The 20,189-nt window shown below is 52.0% G+C and overlaps 1 protein-coding gene across 1 annotated transcript in view; it reads left to right on the forward strand.

Moving 5' to 3' along the window:
* Positions 1 to 19,607, forward strand: part of BCAS3 (BCAS3 microtubule associated cell migration factor) — a 620,462-nt gene extending 600,855 nt beyond the window's left edge. Inside the window, exons 26-27 of the mRNA XM_045490037.1 lie at positions 6,691 to 6,756; positions 18,800 to 19,607. Of these exons, the coding sequence (XP_045345993.1) occupies positions 6,691 to 6,756; positions 18,800 to 18,948 (215 nt within the window). The 3' untranslated portion in view covers positions 18,949 to 19,607. The remainder of the gene's footprint in view (positions 1 to 6,690; positions 6,757 to 18,799) is intronic.
* The last annotated feature ends 582 nt before the right edge of the window (positions 19,608 to 20,189 follow it).

Genomic DNA, 20,189 nt, shown 5'->3' on the forward strand with positions numbered 1-20,189 from the left:
CAAAGCCCTTCATGACCAGCCACTGCCCTCTCTCCAGACCCCTCTCCTGTTGCTCTGCGCAAGCTCCAGCCAAGCTGGACTCCCTGGAGGGTCCCCAAGCATACATGCTCTCTCTGCCTGCCAGGCCCTTGCACATACTTCTCCTCCTGCCCGGAATGCTGTCTCCCACATCCCCTCCTCTATCACCCCCCCTCAAAATAACCTGACTAATTCCTGCTTAGCAGACATTCCTTTCAATATTGCCTTTTCTAGAAAAATAGAATTTTTAAAATAAGCAAAACATGTACGTACTCCAATTGTTTTGAGTCTAGGTAGATATAACTTAATACCAAAAAAATCTTAATAAACACCTGGATACATATTAAGTGAATTTTCTCTTTAGACTTTAACTCTTTCCATCTTTAGCTAAACCTTGTCTTTCTTCTTTGCTCTCTCCCACGTCCAACAGCAAAAGCCCCAGGCCTCATTCACAAGTCCTGATCAGCTTGACATGTCTCTGTTTGCAGGCAGCCTCCTTTTGCTGCTGTTGACCCTCAAGAGCTCACTAAGTCAGCTCTCAAGGTCAAGAGGGACTGTCTCTTCCCCCTGACTGTGGCTTCCTGCAGTCCTGGGAACACTGTTTCACTCTCCTATACTATCACAGCACTAAAGGTAGGAAGGAGGGTCCATCTCTTTCTGTCTACCGTGTCTTCAGTGAATTCTGTTCTAGTCCAGAAACAGTTACTCTAGAGGATCACACTGTGGGCTCAGTCTTTGCCTCTTACCTTCTGTACATACATTTACTTCCTTACCAAACATGCAAAGCTTTCACAAAACAATATTATAAGCAATGCATTCTAGTACTTTCTATTTTCTTTTTTTTTTTTTTTTTTTAAGACTGTGGTCATGACCTACTAAACGGACTTCACAATACATCAATGAATTTCCATCTATAGCTTGGAAGCCAATGCACTAGTATATTCTGCCAAATCCTCTGAGTTCTCCTATATGTATATTAATTACTCAGCAGAAAAGGCTCTAGGATTATTTTCAGCAAAAGCTCTTCCAAAGATTTGTTAGAAATTACTTTTACTTATTTAAAGGGCTTTGCCTTTTTTTCCTTCTTACATGAAAAGCACATTTTGAACATTGTACACTGTTGTTGTTTTTTTTAACGTTTATTTATTTTTGAGACAGAGAGAGACAGAGCATGAACAGGGGAGGGGCAGAGAGAGAGGGAGACACAGAATCTGAAATGGGCTCCAGGCTCTAAGCTGTCAGCACAGAGTCCGACACGGGGCTCGAACTCACGGACCGTGAGATCATGACCTGAGCCGAAGTCGGACGCTTAACCGACTGAGCCACCCAGGCGCCCCTGTACACAGTTTTCAAATGGTCAGAAGAAAGTTTCAGTAAGTTAATCAACAAATACCTGATGATCACCTATGTTTTACAAAAGAGGAACTAAGAGCACTGTGCATGTGTGTGTGTGTGTGTGTGTGTGTGTGTGTGTGTGTGTGTACACATGTGTGCACATGTGCACCCTCATGCTAATAACCATCTTTCATTTCAGGACTATAGAAGTTAATGTTAATAATTAATGTTAGCCATTGTTAATGGAGTTGACCGGTTATGTACCCCAAAACAAATAACCCAGAGCATTGGCCCTTCTATCCTTCCTCTAGGATTAGCTTTTCCAATGGGTCTTGAAACTCCTGCTCGCCCCACTGCTGACAGCTGAGAACATTTTCATGCTAAGGCTGCATTTCCAGTAGGGGCCCTATTAGCCCTGTCCCGTCTCAGGGTGCCACATGAACAGGGTGCCATCAGCAGACCACAATTGCGGGCATGGGGCAGTGAATTACTTCTGTTATCTTTTAGACGCTCCTACTCTCAGGCAAGTACTTTCATCCAGGTAACTTAGCCAGTTGCTTAGGTCCTTTCCTTTGCTTTACCTAATTGGGCCCTGGAATTTTTCTCCCGTTACAGTACATTTACAAAATGCTTCTTGTGTCTCTCTCAACGACCTCCTCGGTGGGCCTGCACCTTCTTCCATGGTTGCAGTGGACAGGCAGGCTCTCTATAGACACCTGCTGGTTTCTCCACACTAGGCTGGGCACTGTGGGGAAGAGGTAAGGCATGGTTCCTACCCTCAGAGAGGTGAAAGCTCCAGAGGAGGCAACAGTGAACTGTGGGGGTGTTCCTCTCTGGCTCCTATCCCCACCTGCCCACTGGGGCCCACCTCGCAGAGCTGGACCAAACAGAAGTCTAGACTGGTCCCCTGCCCACAGGCTGTGGTCTTTCTAGGATGTGAAGAGCAGGATGAACAGATGCCATGACTGTTGAGGGTGGGGAGAAAAGAGTAAGTCCCCAGAGACATAGGAGCACCCAGACATAGAGCCTAGTGCCATCGGCAGGCCACGAGCACTCTTGCTGAGGGTGGCAGGAAGCAGCCATTGGGACTGGGGGTGGCGGGTGGCTCCGGCAGTGGTGGCATTGTTGGTATTGCTATCTGTGCCTCAGTTCGGTGGCAGAGTGCCTGTCCCTAGCTATTTTCCACTGGTAGGAAAGGCCAAATCTGAGAGTCCAACTACTGCCATTGGGAATAATTTTTTTTTTTTCTTTTCAGTGGCATTTAGAAACCCTCATCAAGGAATGGGGAAAGCCTGTGACCTTGGGCAAGTTTCTTTCCCATTCTTCTCTAATCCCATGGGCGAGGGAAACCAGTAAATGTGGTAAATGTTTGCCCTCCATGTGTGTTGGGTCCTGGCCGCTGGACTGCTGTACTGAGCACTTTGTGTATGGCGTCTCACTTCCTCCTCTCAACAGTTAACAGCCACACCTCCCAAATGGCCTCGGTGTTCCAGACTCTATGCTAGCCACATAAATCACCAACACCACCAGGTGGACGTTCGTCTCTCCAACTCACAAGAGAGGAAAGATTAAAGATTTGAAGTCAGATCATAACTAAAAGATATAGGCTCAAAATGAGACGTCAAGGAAGTGCTGGAAGCCCAGCCTCTATAAAGTAGTGCAATTAGCTGAGCTGAGTTTTCTTCACTCTGGTGTTAGAATAGTTATTTCATTAAGGGTCTTTCCCATGGACAATAGCATTCTCATGGGCAACCATGGTTATGGTGTTCTTGGCGTTCAGACCAAACCTTCTTATAGGGGTTTCCTGGACAGAGGACATTGTTCCGAGGGTGGAGGGAGGGCCTCTGAGACTGGGTGGTGGTGCTGCAGTCCTGGCCAGATGTGCCTACACCCTTGCCTGCAGGTGAAGGTTGGGTGGGATCTCCCACACCTGTGGGTCCTACCTGTGACTCTCTGTCTGGGATTTCACACACAAGTAGTGGTTCCAAACCCACCCCCACCCGCAACTGTGAATGTTTATTTCTACCCCAGGTAAAGATAATGGGGGCCCTTTAGTGACCCATCAGCCAACTGGGCGCGCTTCTGTTCTCCATGGGTAACAATATTGGGCAAGGACCTATGGTACTGGTTATTTTAGTCATGGTTAGAGAAGTGGAAATAAGGTTGCACATGTGTATGCAAATGATAAAAGTTGTTCATGAGAAAGATTTGTGAAATTGGAATCTACACAAAACAGAAGTAACTTTGTATAAACTTGACTCGGGAGATCTAGAGAAACAGGTCTGTTGAAATTGTTTCCATTGTATGCCATGCATTCACCTCATCCACAAAGTAAGCAAGGCCGAGGTTTAGAAGCATCAGCTGCAACCTCACAAGAAGTGAATTAAGGCCCAGGAACATTAAATAATGAGACTGTGCTCACACTGCCCAAGAATTCAAAGAGACAGAGCGAGGGAGGGAGGGAGGGAGGAGAGGGGAGGGGAGGGAAAGGGAGGAGGGAGGAGAGGAGAGGAGAGGAGAGAGGAGAGGAGAGGAGAGGAGAGGAGAGGAGAGGAGAGGAGAGGAGAACAGGGAAGGGAAAGAAAAAGAAAAAAAAAGAGATAACTAGGAGGAATTTAAGATCCCGTCAGTCTCACTTGGTCAGAGGGTATTTCAGTGATCCCGACCCTTTACTCAGAACAAGAGGGGATCCCCAGAAGAGGAAGGGGTCTCTCACCTTCAGGGCCTGCTCTGTCTTCCTGTCTCCCTGTTTGCAAAGTGCCCAGGGCCCACATTCCAGCCTTGGCTCCTTTCTGTGAGATTTCAAGTCTTACCATACTTCCTCACCTTCCTTTCCAACCTGATCTCCCCCTTGCTTGCCCACAGTAACCCCTTATTCATATTTCTTCACCACCACCACCTTCGTGCAAACAAGCTCACCTGTCAAAACCATCCCATCGTCTGCCACACATGTGCTGCTCACTCAGCTGTTAGAGTACCCTCCACCCTCCCTCTCTGCCCACTCACTTTTTTAGACCAAGCTCCGATCTCACCCCTCTGTGAAGCCCTTCCTAACTATGCAGCCAAATGCCCTTTCTCCTCTGAACTTCTGAACCACCTACTCACTGGACACTTGGCCCTGGACAAGTAGTGTATGTTGCCTTTCCCTTTCACTAGCAGTGTCTGATTCCCTTCTACGTGCCACTGGGGGAAGGCTCAGCTCTGGTGGTCCCTTCAGCTCCCTCAGCCATTCTGCCCATACTGCTTGTCTTAACCTAATTCTGGTTCCTTGAACTGAGTCTGATTCATATTTGTTACCTGTAACCACCAACCTCCTCATTGCCTAGCATCCAGCACTGGGACAGGAGCCAAGCTGAGCCCCAGTGAATGTTTGTTGAATGACTGCATGGGTTTTTATGGCTCCTAAGAGGTAAATGAAAGCCAGCCAGAGCAGTGGGAAAAATTACTGTGTTTAAGACACACTTGTTAGTTTCTGGCCAGTCATCAAATCTGATTCTAGGTAGACAGCTTCTTCCTTCCTTCCTTCCTTCCTTCCTTCCTTCCTTCCTTCCTTCCTTCCTTCCTTCTTTTCTTTCTTTCTTTCTCTCTCTCTGTCTCTCTCCCTCCCCCCCCCATCTCCATTCTTCCCTTTCTCCCTCTCTCCTCCTTCTCTCTGTCCCCCCTTCCTTCTCCTCCCAAGACTGCTAGAAGTCCAAGGCAGAGGCAGAACTATAATGGGAGCTTAGGGCTGAGAAACTTCCCTGCACATTTTTCAGTTGCCCAAAGTCTACTTTGAATTCTTTAACCAAAGCACACTGCTTCCTATCAACAAGGAGGAAGTGCCAGTGTGGCTTCTTTGGTGAACCTTCAGAGCCCCCTTTCCAGGTATTGCCCCCAACTTGGAGGCAGGAGTCCCTGTGGAAAATGTACAGGCTTGGACAAGCGGGTGGGGAAGGGTGGCTGCACCCCCAGATGAAGGCCCTCCTCTGGAGACATTAACATAGGTAAATGGTTAACAAAAGGGAGTATTTCTCTCTGTTCTTCCTCGTCTGCCAGAGAATTCACCTTTAACCATTGACCTCTCTGTGAGGTGTGAGATCTAAACAAAGTTGAACACAGTCATGGATCGTTAAGTACCCATCTTTCCCTCTGCTCCTGCCTCTGCCTCCTCAGAAGATGGTCTGAGGTGTACGGACCACCCCCCATGTTTGATGGCTGGTAACAGAGGAGAGACACACATACACACAAACACACAAAAAATAACAGTTGGAAATGACCCTCTGACCCTTTCGGAATCCAGATCCTCACTATACCAAGAAGGCCAAGCCATGCCAATCTGATTGAACTGAACAGAATGAGACATTTCCAAGTACCTGTACCAGAATGAGTGGTCTAACCTCTGATATTTGGTGATTTCTCCTTGCCCACTTCTCTTTGAACCCCAACCCTACCCCCAGGCACCTGCGGGGCCTACTGCATAAGCATAAATTTTGTAGTTTGCTGCCAGAATCCTCCAGCACCAGGCTTCACAGACCTCCCCCAATTCCCCCAACATCTTATTTAGTATAGCTTGATAGCTTGCAATTCCACTCCTCTGTGTGCTTAATTAGGTTTGGGAAGAATCGACACCCAGGTTTTTCATTTGTGTAGGGTGACTTTTTCCATTCTGTGTCCTCCCTGTGCTCTTTCTACTGGCATGTTCCCATCCTCTCTGGGCTCCAGTTGGCCGGGACCAGCATGCCGTCTCCACTTTGATGTGTACGTTGGTGCTGGCCTCAGAGGTGGGTTGGGAGAGTGCGGGCTAAGCCTGCTGGGGTCCTGCTTACATCTGGGCCTGGCTGGGTCCTCGGAAGGCTTGGAGATTCTTTGATTTCACACTTTGTTCATCCCTAAGCCACGGAAAGCTGAATATGAGTGTACAGTTCGTGCCTTTGAGCGTGTTCTCCATGATCCTTCTCTCAGCAGTCCAGCCACACTGCCAAGCAGCTTTGAACTTCAGGCGTGGTTCTACCTCCGTGGACCCCGAGAGGAGGAAGAATCCTTGAGGGGCCACCCAAAGTGCTGGGTTTACATCTTTTCCTGCCCCCAGGGCCGTGCAGCAGGCAGGAATGTGGGCACTCGGTAGGCAGCACTGGGCAGGAGGAATAGAAGGAAGGATGGCAGTGGTTTAGGCTCGTGAGAGATATAGGTAAAAGCGTGCATGTGTTCTTCCTTGGAACAGACCACAAACACCCCCTGCAGAGCTCTCAATGGTCAAACCAGATTCTGATACCTACTCTCTTTGGTTTCAGCTCTTGCTGCTCTCTCAAAGGTCCATTTCGTGATCCTCTTTAAAGAAATATTCTATTTTCAATACAGACACAGCCCTTGACGTAGCAGTAAAAACCACCACCCCCGAGAGACACGTGGCTGTGAAGTATGTTGGTATGTAACCTCCCGTCTTTGCCTACGTGCAAGGCTTTGTCCCTCAAGAAGTTGCCCCTTTACCCCCTGGTGCTCAGGCTTCAGGAGGCATTGAAACAAGGGCAGGAGGTCAGCACAGACAGGAGGTACCTTCTGGCAACAGACTGGTTTGGGATGGGAAGTAGTTGCTGTTCTTCACCCAACAAGAGTTTCTTTGAGACCCGCGTTCCCAGCCCCCCACTTTTAAGATGGAAGTCAAATTTTCGGATTCTGCTGTGCAGAGCAGAGAGGTCACTAGGCTCTAATGCATTTACCATTGACTGCCCCTCTTGTAGTGCGTCTATTAGTGAGTAATTTGATTTGTACCTATTCATTTGCAGTCCCTGCAGGAGCCTGGAGCTGGCCCCTAGTATAATTGGTGCTGTCTCTATTTTTACATCATTAGATTAGCCCCGACTCCTGGCCACTTGTTGTCTGCGCTTGTCTGTCCATTTATACAACCTAATGTAACACAAAATTCATTACTGATCACATTACTTTCAACTCTGAAGCCAGCCTTGTGATAAACATTTGGTTAACCCTTTCCTGCCCACAGGAGGGCTGACAGAACAAATGCACTTCCACTCGACAGGCAAATCAATATCTTAATACACCAAAGTGGAATTGCATTTCTAGATTTGTTATTCCTCCTGGAGGAGCAAATGGAAAGGCTGGTCTGAGCTAGCTGAATTGAATAATGAATAGAGCCCCGGCACCAGCAGCCAGTCTGTGAACAGAGCACAAAGGCAGACCCGGCATCCATCCCGCTTTTTCATCTGGACGGGTGGCACCACAGCAATTAACTGAGACTCGTGCTCCTCCCGCAGCCATGGAGTGTGGGTGCCAGAGCGCAGGCTGGGACAGTAGGGATCTTGGCCCCACTGTCATTCTCTTTGCTAGGCTTGGCCTAGGACAACTGGCTTAAGTTTCCTTAAAACCTTCTCCACTGATATGAAGGCACCAGACTCATGGCCTTGGCACTAATGTCACCAAGAAATTAATTAAATTCATTACTAAACAAAAGTTTACCATTTGGAAAAAGATACCCAGAGTTATTCCTACTTAGAGCGAGGTCAGCAATGTTGGGATTGTGTGTGTGTGTGTGTGTGTGTGTGTGTGTACGTGTGTGCACAGGCACACCAGTCCCCAGGATGAGCATTCTCTGGCATGGAAACACCACATGAACCTGAAAGGGTCCTAGTTCTCTGATAGAGATGATGGTGAGGACTCTAGTACAGGACCCTGTGACACAGGGTTTCAAAGGGCCCTCCATACAGCTCTGTTTAATCTAGAAGATTCTCCCCTACACCACCCTGGTTATCCCCTTCCCAGCCCCCATTTGTCTTTGGGGCACACCCACTATAAGTCATTAGCTTGCAGGACAGCTTGTTTCAAAAGGGAAAATATCCCAACTTTATAAAGAAACTCTTGTAAAGCCTATACCACAAAGATTAGAAAAATAGGCACAGAGGAAGTAGAATGGAACCCATTACCATGAAAGTCTTAAATCCCTAAGTTTAAAACTAAAAAAGCCATAAACAGAAGATACCAGGTTGGGAAGGGGAGCTAGAAAAGGCAGCCTGTTTAGGGGAATTCTGCTTGAATTCGGGGAAGTCCTGAACAGGCGACTTAGGAGAGGCATCGAAGCCTCAGATTAGTGGGCCTCCTTCCTATTGAGCAGGCCACCTTCCACCTCTGAGGACTGCACCTTGGACCCTGTTCAGAGCCTCAACATGCCAGAAACAACCATCAATCCTGGGAGACATGGAGATCCCAGGGATTCTTTGAGAGGGCTCAGCGCTGCTCGTGGCCTTCTCCATTCCTCCAGCATTCCCCGTGCCTCCCTCCTTTGTGTGTGGAGGAGGGCCAGGGGCAGGGTGTCTCCTTGCCACAGTCCCTGGGCTGCAAGCTGAGAGTTAAGAGGTACAGGGGGATTGCCTCACCCTGCCTGATGGTGGGAAGCTCCATTTCCCACAGAGGGACTAGAGGGCCAAGCCAGAGACTTTGGAGACTCTCAAGAGCTTCCCACTGTGAGGAACTACAAAGAGGGGATCCTCACCTCTAGTCAGTGAGAGGACAGGGGTGTGTCCTGGCATAGCCTGGGTAGACAGCTGCCTCCTCACCCCTACCCGGCCCACAGCATACTAACTTTCTCAGTTGCCAGCCTGCTGCTTTGGCCTCAGCTGTTAATCGTCTCAGGTGGGTAAGTGGGCCAGTGGGGGAGAGAGGCTTCGTGTAGCCCCCGCCGGCCCAGCCCCTTCAGCTCTAGAAATCAGATCAGAGCACAGACCTCTGGTTTGCAGAGTGGAACAGACCAGTGGCAGGGAGGAGAATGAGTCGGCCGGCTGGTGGGATGAGAGACTGATTTCTTAACCTTGATGGAAAGGGGGAAAGCCACATCTTACCAAACTCTTCCGCTGCATCATAGAGAATTTAATTATGTTTGGACATTTGAATGAGAACCAGATGTGGCTCTGGCCCTTCAGGCCAGCAGGGTTCAAGGAGCTGCGTCTCTCCTGTGGTCTGCAGACCCCTGTGCTGTCTCTTAGCCCTGGAGGGCTACTCTTTGGGAACACCCTGCCTGGGAGCTCGGTGGGGTCTCCTGAGCTTCAAGGCTGGACTGTAGGTGATAGGCAGGTCAAGGCTAGGTACCAAGCACCGGTTCCACTAGAGAGTTTCCAAGCGCTGTGTCGTCCTGGTAGCCATGCTGAGTGGGCATGTTTGCAGGGCCCTCATTAGCACCCTCACCTACCCCACACACAGACACACACACAAAGAACTCATGTCCCAGCACCTGGCGGGGCATTCTCTACCACCAAAGACACATCTCCGAACTACCCAGGCCTGAGTCTACCTTAGATGGCGTCTACCAAGGCTCGGCCCCCAAGATTGTGTGTGACCTGGAGCCAGAAAGGCCCTTCCAGGCCCTCTTGCATGGGGAGCCCTTCTCCAGGGGTCTCAGCCTGCTGAAACACCAGAGATGGCAACACTGATTTTCCAGCCAAAACACCAGTGCAGTAACAGTGATCTCTTACACGTGTTCAGTGAATGTTCTGCTTCTGAGAATGTTCTGCTTCTGAGAGCCCCATCACATTCCTTTCTCTTTAGAGCCTCACACACCCAGTGAGGTTGCCAGAGCAGCCCCTCCCCACCCCCCTGACAGATGCTGAAGCAGACAAGGAGTGAAGTGACTCGCCCAGGTCATTCAGCACGTGGGCGGCAGGACTGGCGCAAGAGTGAGCCCTCCGCCTCCTACTCTTCCTTCCTGCCATCTATAGCGGGGTTCAGTGCAGAGCTGTTCCCGGAGTGTGGCTTCAGCCAGATTTACCAAATACCTCAAAAACAGGGAAACATGAGCCAGGTCCGCTCAGCCTTTGCTGTCCCTATGTAGAATAGGTTGTGACAGGGCAGGATTTAAAGTTATAGTAACATAGTGGTACTGAGAGGGTCCCTGAACATGGGATACTAGTCCAGGTGGTCTGGGTGGGGGATCCTGCTGTCTTGTGCTTTGAAGCCAAGACTTAGGAAGGCTTAGGTAATGTGGGTTTCCTGGGATTGGAGTGTGGCAGCATTTCTGGTTCAAGTCTTTCCCTACCTGGGATTGGTTGCCTCATCATGGCTATTATTTGGGGGGACCTGGGGAAAGGCTCTAGCCCCCATCCAGACCAGCACACCTTCTGGCTCATACCCCACATACTGCCATAGCTCATCAGCTGTTCAAAGGCTGTGAAGGAACCTGGGGTCAGGCCATGAGCTGCTCTGTTGTAACTCAGATGCTCTGTTCTCCACTCTCCCAATACACACACACACACACACACACACACACACAGCCAGTTCCAATGGAGAGAGGGGGCACAGGATGTGGTAAGAGACTGGTCTTTTGAACATGGATCCTCCCTCCTGAGTCTTCCTCATTCCTCAGGCCTCCCTCCCCCGCTCTTTCTACTTTTATTCTCCCTTCCCCAACATTCCAGCATGCTCAGCTCCTGCCACCCCCCTCTGCCTACTGGGCCCACCAGGAGTTTGTGAATCTAGCTACCTCTATGCTTCCACGTCATGATATTAATGCCACACTGGCCTGCTGTCATGAGTAGCCTTCCTCTTTGGCTACTGGAGGGAAAGGGCAATAAGGAAGAAAGGTGATGTGCCTTTTCCCCATTTTTTCTTGATGGAGGCTGTCTGCTTGCCTAGTCTCCTCAACCATCATCCTTTCCACAGCTTTCCACAACTGACCACAATCTTCCAGGAGCCAGTGGATGCCTGCGAGGATCTGAGGTCTTCCCTAGACTTCAGGTCTCCTGCACCCAAAACCCTAAGGTTATTAGGCACATGCATGGCCCCAGTGGCTAAGGGAAATAGTTTGTAATCTCCTGAGCCAAAAGCACCAGATATTTACTCTCATTGTTTGAAACTGAGGGGGGGGGGTGGGGGCGGGCAGAGCAGGCCATGTGGTCCTAGCCTTGTTCTGTGGCTTTCTGGGCCTCAGTACCTGCAGGGGTCAGGGACGAGAACTGGGCAAGGGGGAGAGAAAGCACATTTGTGGGAGCCCTGTGGGTTGAAAAGGACTCCAGCTAAGAAGGATGCACCTGCCTTCCCACAGGCTGTGTGCAGTCAGGTCACCAGAAGTATGTAACATCAGTGGGCCAGGGCTCTGCACTCAGCATAGGTGTGAGGCCTGGAGGCAACCAGGCCAGAATTAGCCCTGTTTCTTCTCTACTCCCAGATTCCATCAGCCCAAACCAGGACTCCTATTATCTGGATGTGGAGGGGCCATTTCATCCTCAGCTTCAAGAAGCTGCCCTATTTCCTTCTACAAGCATACCTGGAAAGGGGAGGGTGACCTGTGTCCCCCAGCCCCATCCTCCCAAGATGTCCGTGCCGGTCTCTTGGCATCTCTGCCAGCCCTGCAGCCTGTGGGGTTGCCAGAGGAGGAGAGGAGCCCGACACGGCAGGGTGGGCCTGGCAGAGGGCTGGGGAGAGGGAAGGTATGGGGGAGGCAGCAGCCTCCAAGGTGGGCATTTCTGAGTGTGGAGAAAAGCAAGGCCACTTCCTTTACCTGCTACCCTTTCGTCCTCCTCAAAATTGCCAGTGCTGAGGCTGGCTCCAATCCAGAGAGTGGTCTCTGACAGGGCTGTTGGGGTTTCTAGAAACATTTGTAACCAACTCCCTCTCTGTCTCTGCCTCCCTCAGCCGCACTCTGGAGGAGAGAGCAGTAGTTTCCAGACCCAGGACTGTTGTAAGACAAGCAGCCCAAAGCTGTCTTACACCGCTGCCTGGTTGGCATCCAGGTCATCTCTCTGGATTCCACCATCAGGAGGCTGCCAGTCCTGCTCAGCCCCACAGGATGCATTCAAGACCCCTACCTGCTTAACTCTTCTCTCTCTGAGTCCCAGTTTGCTTGGTCCCCAGCCTGTTGGTAGGCCGTGGCTGACCAAGTCGATTGCTTGAGGCAGACCCCATTCGGATCCATCTGCTGAACTTGGCAGCAGTCCAGTAGTCCCCTGGTCTCCTCTCCATATATCCCATTCAGAGAAGTTCTGAAAATCTCTAACTTCCCAGTCAGAGCACCACCCCCTCCTGCCCACCCCAACCTCACTTCCCAGCCAAGAAGGGGATTGGAATATTTCTGTTTGCAGACCTCCTCTGAGCCAGGCAGTGGGCAGGATAGGGCAGTTTGGCTGGCTGTTCTGGGTTCCGGGGCCACCCACGCCCCTGGGGTGCCACTGAGCCCAACCCAGGCAAGGGGCTTAACCACAGGCCCTTCTGATAGGGAAGAACGGGAAGGTGGACGCAGGAGGGAAAAATCAATGCATGTCAGCAGGGTTGGAAATTTATTTTCCAGCTTGGAAAAGGGTATTTACAAAGAGGCAAGGAGGGAAATGAAATGTGTAAACACATATCTGCCATCTTCCTCAGCAAGCCATTTCTTGATTAAAAAGAAAAAATCCTTCCCAAGCTCCAGTGGAGGGCGAGCTGCTAGGGCCCTGTTTGGCAGAGGCACCTGCTGGAGAGGGAAGACGAGAGGGACCCAGAGGATCCTGTGGACAGTCACAATCACTAATACAATTGCAACAATAATAGTAACTCACATTTGCTGGATGGATGCTTTAAGCACTTTGTGATGCACTCTACCTGCATTACATTATTTAATTAAATTCTTACAACCACACTATGAAACAAACATTGTTGTTCTCATGCACAGGAAACTGAGGTACAGGAGATGCTGAATAACTTGTCCAAAGTCTCCCAGGTGGCAGCAGGCCGGAGCCTGTGCTCTTAACCATTTCCCTAAACTGCCTCCCCACTCTGGCCAGACACTGCCCCTCCCCTCTTCTCAGGCCCCTGAGGCTTCGGGGTGGGCGTGGGGTGGGGATGGCGGTGGGGGGAGGCTTGTCCCCTCCCACTGCCAGGAGTGGATAGGCTGTGGGTGCTGGGTAAGACTCTGCCCTAAGGTCTAATCCTACTCCCACCAGCCTCTTGGGTGGTTAGCTTAGGACTGAGCTGTGTGGCTGCAGCCAGGGCCCAATAAAAGTGCTCTGCTAATCCCTTTAATGAGCAGCATCGTGAGGCTCTAGGTGTACAGAATAGGGCTGGCTGCTGAGCACAGCAGAGGGGCCACTGGTAGATGCTGCTGCTTTTGTGGTGGAGGAAGTGCCAGGGCTGCCTGGAGGCTGAACCAGGGGTCCCAGGCACCCTCTTCCCAAACACACACACACACACACACACACACACACACACACACACACACACACGGTACTGCCCTCATTGACCCTGCTGGATCCCAGAAACAGGCCTCCCTCTGAGTCCTGAGCCTTGAGCTTTCCACAATTACCCCCCACCTACCAGAAGCCTCAGGGGCTTCCCTCAGAGTCTCTGATTGGCCAACTGACCCACTGCCATCCTGCCTAGAAGAGGCCTGAAGAGGGTAAAGCCCAACTGTCTTCTCGACCTGAAGTCGGGAGACTTCACTCCCAACCTTCTACTGGGATTCCCTGCCCACCTGGGCTTCCCCAGCTCCCCGCAAGTCTCACCTAGTACCTGTCCTCAGCGTTTTGCCCCCTCCCAGGAAATGGGGGAACAAAGACCATGGCATTTAGTGGGGACCTTTGCAAAGGGGCTGCAGTATCCTCCTGTGGGATGAGGGAGTGAACTACCACAGAGACTCCCTCATTCTGCACGGCCCAACCCCGGGTGGGCCGACATTTGCAGCCAGCCAGACTCCTGCCTCCTCACACAGACTAACTGTGACTCCTCCCTAGGTCTCCTTTGCATACATGCCCAGGTAGCAGAGTAGCTCTCTCTGACAAGGGCAGCCACCTCCCTGCCCCCTTTGACACCTTTGCATTTTGCCAGACTCCAGGTGGAATGGGAGCAACAAGAGGCTTGAGCATTCCCTTTCCTTCACTTATTTCGCGAGAGCCCAGGCACCTCCCTTGTAGTTGCTGCTCATCCCATTGTGCCCCTATCCCCCATGACTTGCCCATCCTGGTCATGGCATCAAGGGGCATCTGTGGATAGCAGGCCCATTCTCCAATGAGAGCCAGTATGGGAATGGGTGGGCACAGCCAGCGGTGGGCATTGGGACCCAGTCGGTGTTGCCTGGAGTTGCCAACATCTCCATCCTGGGGCCAAACCGGCACCAGTTCTCTCTTGGGGAGACTGTATACCTAGAGCCGGTGGCCTCCTACTCTTCCTTGGTTTTGCCGTCTGTAAGATGGGGAGACAACCACCCAACTCCCAGGTACACAGGGTCGCTGGAGGATGTGAGGGCACAATAAGTTATCTTCTCTCTCAGTCCAACAACTGGTCTGGGAACTATTTCTCATCCCCTACTGTGCTTTGAGGCCAGGGGAGCAACCTCTCTTAGAGCTGGCATTTTCCCACTGGCCAGAATCTGCATTCTTCTAAGCAGAGAGGCTGCTGGGAGTGATTTCTTAGCCACCACCACCCCCCGCTCGACAGAGCCCCCAGCTCCCCTCTGCGGCCCTGGCAGGTAGCTGGTGGACTCTCCCCACAAGCTCACCTCAACTTCGGCAGAGCTGCCCAGAACTGGGGACTTGGGAATGGGGAAGGAGGGCAGCAGCCCAGAGGCTGGGCCCCTGAGTCAAAAGGTCTGGAGGTGTCCCCCAGAACTCTGCAGCCTGCCTTTGTCTCCTCTCCCTCTAGCAACCTGCCCACATGGGGTGTCTCCTGGCACCCTTCTCTCCCGTTCCCACAGCTGCCCTCATGCTCTGTGTGCAGCTCCTCTCTCCCCACCCCCCCCCCATGCCAAAGGGGGTCTCCACTCTGTCACACCAGTTCCAAATCTGGGACCCTGAAGACTGACCGGTCCTCACCCCCCTACACGTGCATGTCACTACCCTCCTTGACTGCAGGACTTTGCTGCAAGCCTGCCCTCCTCCCAGCGTGACACCCCACACCTCCTCACTCCTCCTCCACCTGCTTGCAGAGATCAGTGTACTTCTCAATCGTTGTCCATATCTTTTCCAAAAAGATTCCTCAATGCTTTTCTTTTCAAAAGGGAAAAAAAAAGGAAAAAAAAAACAATGCCAACAGCCCAGCGTCCGTGAGCAACCCAACAGTAACAAAGCAGGTGTTCGGGATGGAGGAAGGTAAGGCCACACATTTCCATTTGCCGCTTGCTCCTAGGGCTGGGCGGCCGGGGTAACTCGAAGGTGGGGGAACCTGTGTGCAGCCCTCCTCCACTTGCTCTTCCACACACACTCATTGCCCTGTCTCAGAAGAGAAAAGGGGGTTGACGGAAGGCATATGGAAAAGTGCCCAGGTCCAGCCCGGCACTGGCTCTTTCACTGATAGTCCGTACTTGAGAAGAAGCTCCCGACTCCCCTTCCCACATCATTCATTCAAGAAATGTTTTCTGAGCACCGACTCTTTTCCAGGCCCAGTGGTTGGCATCAGGGATACAGAGATAAGGCACAGACCCAGCCCCTGAGAGGCTTTCCCCCTGGATGGGGACACACAGTGTGAACAGATGGTGCACAGAGTGTTAGAGGGCCTGGGGCAGAAGGAAGTACAGAGCACAGTGGGGCCTGGCCAGCTCTGCAGGACAGCAGGGCAGGCTCACGGAGGAGTAGACACATGTGCTAACCTTTGGAAGATGAGTAGGTGTTCTGGGGGCCTGGGGAGCCTGGGAAGGGTTTTTCAGTCAAAGGAAATTGCAACAGCACAGACCCAGGGGCCTGAGGCAACTTGGAGAGATCCCAAAACTGCACAAGTTCATTACTTTGGTTCTTCAAATCCAATAATGAGTGGCATTGGTGAGGTGGGGTCTCAGGGGCAGGTCATGAAAGGTCATTTTTGTAGTGCTGAGTTTAGGCCTTATCCTGAGGACTATTGGGAGTGATAAAGGTTTTTAAGCAGAGAAAAAGCGAGATGAGGTTTGTGCTGTAGACAAGCCATTCTGGCTTTGGTAAGTGGGATGGACAGCAGGTGCTGGAGGTTAGGAGGCCAGTAGGGAGTTGTTGAAATTATCTAGGTGGGAAGTGCAGGCCTAACCAGGCAGCGTCAGTGCGAGTGGAGAGGAGGGATGAGGCTGGAGGAGATCGACTGGGCAAAGCTTGACCACCCGGGATCTGGGGGCAGGGGAGAAGCCTGCCCACTGCCATCTTACCCCAGGCCTAACTGGTGAAGAGAAAATGGGAGCCAGGCAGGTCAGGCTACATCTGGCCCCCTAAGAATGGCAAACTCCTAAGTCCCTTTAGCAACGGTCCCTGCACTGTCACATGATGGGATGAGGTGTGAGTGGGACCCCTGGAGCTGCCGAGGGGGTTGCCCTTGGCCAATGCCAAGAGGCAGTGGGGGTGCTGTGCTTGGTCCTGGGCTCCAGTCTCCTCAGTTTCCTTGGCAGCGTGGATGTGTCAGAACTTTGCATCAAGAGCTATGGGCCTGTCCCCCAGCTCTGGAAGAGGGCCAGCCTTCCCTATACTAGTGGCCATTCCTGCTCCTTCATCTGGGGCTTTCTTGCTTAGGCTTGGTGTCCAGATCCTAAGGAAGCCCCTGCTTTCCTTGCTACTGCGGGTGCTCCTCTCTCCTGCCCTCCTGGCCCTGCCGTTAGCGCCCCCTAGTGCCAGGATGGCCGTGCATGAGGGCAAGGGTCTCTGAAATCCAATGGGGCCTCAGAGATCCCCCACACGCTCCTTGGCTTGCTTGTGGGCAAAGAAGGGAACAAAGGAAGCTTTCTTGGAGTCTGATACTTCCATGCAGAAATTCCAGGGTCTATTCTTTGCTTTCCCATCCTGTCCCTCTCTTGGCACATGGTCTGTACTCCCAAGTTAGGGTGAGACCAGAGAACGAGTAGGGAAAACAGAGCTCATGCAGTAGTCACCTGCCTTGTTTTCTGTCCATATGTAGATAACTCTTGATGTATCCCAGGGCCCCTGGCCCAACAGGGAAGCCAGTGCGTCTTGGAGACTGGGACCATCATCGGGCCCACAGCCCCCTCCTTCCACTGCCCCCTATCTGCTGAGAGGTTCCAGTGTCCAGTGCACCCTTCCAGCCTGGACCCGGGCCCCAGACATGTCTATGCAGCCTGAGGGCCCCTCATGCCCAGGTACAGGTGCCTGCTCTGAAGGCACACTCTCCCACCCCATTCTGTGGTGGCCGCGGGGTAGCCTCTGTGCTTTGGGGGTGACCTATAAAGAGTGGGAGTCAGTGGTTAGTGCCTGGATGGCTGCTGGTGGCCAGCCCAAGAGTAAAGTCCATGACTCATTCCCTAACCAAAACTAGCTGTGCTGCGTGTGTATGATGGCAGGAGGCCTGGGAGCAGGTGCAAGCTGGAGATAAAGGTCTCAAGCCAGACCAGACAAGTATAACGTTCAAGCACACCTTGCTGTTCCAAGTGGCAGCTTTGGGGTCCAGAGCTCCCGGGGTGGACGGTTAAGATCCTCTCAGTCCCAGGCAAGTGTACCTTGGAAGAAGAGAAATTGCAGGTCACCACATCTTGGCTTGGGGTAGGCTCCCAGAGTCTTCCCAGGTATGTGTGTGCCCGCACCTCAGAGCCCACTATGAAGGACTGAAAGGGGATAGGAACTAGCCGCTTGCAAAAAACCAAGGTGTAATTCCTTCTTCCTTTCATTCAGCATGCAAAGAAATCTATTTCCACCCCACCTGCTCCAGTCCCTATCTTAAGAGATGGTGGTGGGGACAGTTAAGGTGCCCACCACTCAATGAGATAGGGCCAGTTGCCCTATCTAAGATGGCAGCATGGCTGTGCTGGGGCCAGGGAAAGGGCAGTAGAAGGGGTTGGAGCCTCCCTGCCTACTTCCCAGGGCAACCCTGAACAAGTACATTCTGAGGGGCCTCCAGGACACTTGAGGGATAAGAGGAAGGAAGGAAGGAAGGAAGGAAGGAAGGAAGGAAGGAGATACTGCAGGCAAGTAGGGACCTTCCCTCCATTGGAATAGGCCCCTCTCAAACCAGGCATTCCCTCCTGCAGGGAAACAGGACACTTTCCAGGAGGTGCCAAAGATGAGCCAAGGCCTGGCCAGCCGGCAGATTGGATGGGTCAGAATATGTGAGCAAGTGAGTTGCTAAGCCAGGGTGGAAGCTCTGGGTAACAGGCAGGGCCAGGGAGGAAAGGTAGGGACAGATCAGGCAGGAAAGCTGCAGTCCTTGCTGTGGTCTATCTTTTCTCCTGCCTAACCAGTAGATCCAGGACCGGAGCCACTTACGGAATTGGGGAGCATGCTGGGTGAGCATGAGTATGTGTGCAGGTGTGGGCACACGTCCCGTGTATGGCAGTGTGGTCCAGACGAATCAGCAGGGTGGCCATACTTCTGGCCCAAAGGGGTTCCCACAGTGAGGGAAAGACTGTGGCCTAAAACTGGAGTCTCCTAGCCAAGGGAGCTTCTCCCTCCTTCGGCTGAGCTCCCTGTGACCTGAGCTGCTGCCTGGTGCATCTGGGGAGCAGGTGGAGATCCCCCTCCAGGCAGACAGCCCGGCCCAGGGTGTGCCCCTCCCCCCAGACCCACTCTGACCAGGCCTGGTCCTCTCCTCTGTCTTGCAGAACTACAGCGAGAGGGAAGCATCGAGACTCTGAGTAACAGCTCAGGCTCCACCAGCGGCAGCATCCCAAGAAACTTTGATGGCTACCGATCTCCACTGCCCACCAACGAGAGTCAGCCGCTCAGCCTCTTCCCTACTGGCTTCCCATAGTACCAGCAACCTGCTTCTGACTGGCCGGCCCACTCACCTGCTGGGGGGAGGGGGAGAAGCCCCCCTCGTGGTCCTACCCTTCAGTCTCTGCTCCTCTTTCACCAACCACCTTCCCCAAGCTTAGTGACAACAGCCGCCCACCCTCCCTGGATGGAGAAGAGACCCTTCTCCAAAGCACCTTGGCACACTCTGACCTCTGTCCCCCATCAGTGGGGCTGTGGCTGAAAAAGACTCTGCAGAAGTTCCGTCCCCTCCTCTGCACATGATGTCCTGCATTGGATCCGCTTTTGTATTTTCTAACCATACCCACAGGGGGCTTGGGAGGAGAGAGAGTGGATGGCCCGCCTGGGCATTTTGACCCTGAGCAGACAGCTCTAGCCCACTCCTGGCTATGATATGCACTGCCCAGTTTCCCTTGGCCAACCTCCCTTTGGCATAGGGTAAACTGAGGCCCAGAGTATCAGGGAAGGAGGAAGGAAGGAGAAGCACCCCCCCTTCCTCTTTTCTTTCCCCTTTGGCTCATGGGAAGGATTTGTCTTTTTTGTCTGTAAGCCCTTTTACCCTGGTCCTGTACTGTTGAGTGAAGGAAACCGTGGTTACCAAGACCCTGTCAAAAAGTGCACGTCTTGTCCAATAAATCACGCTGCAATTGGTGTCTATCCCTGAGTTGCTGGGGTCAGGGTCCTCTCCAAGCACCGAGCAGAGTCCTGTGGGCCTGACCATGTGTCCCTGCTTCCAGCCTTGATGATACGAGCAATTGATTAGAGAGTCAGTGGGGGGATAAGAAGGAGGAGAATATTTGCTCTGCAATTTGGGTAGGGCCTGATTTAAATTTATTCTCCAAATTTCTTGCCTGTTACCAGAGCAGGTAGTTCTGGAGGCACCACAGGCCTGGAGCCTCCCTGGCTGTGGCAGTCAGGGCCAGTCAGGTCCTCGACATGGGCTAAGGGAGGACTGCTGGAGGAAAGACCCTAACCTTATCTTTAAGGCGGGCACTTTGTGATTGTTTCTTTTTTCAAACTCAGAAGGTGAAAAGTTAGGTGTAGGTAGGTCTCTTGAAACCTGGCTGGAAGCTTGGATGACAGGTTCCTGATTTTGTTCCCCTATCTCTTCCCAATTCTGGACCTAAAGTGAATGGCAGAAAGGAGACAGGAACAGCAGGAGCAAAAAGGGGTGTTGAGCATGAAGGAGACTAATGCTAGCCCTTGTTCCCCTCTTCCCTGAGAACCCAGAAAAGCCTG

Source organism: Leopardus geoffroyi, chromosome E1, assembly GCF_018350155.1.
Source record: "Leopardus geoffroyi isolate Oge1 chromosome E1, O.geoffroyi_Oge1_pat1.0, whole genome shotgun sequence".
In the NCBI taxonomy this organism is placed as follows: Eukaryota; Metazoa; Chordata; class Mammalia; order Carnivora; family Felidae; genus Leopardus; species Leopardus geoffroyi.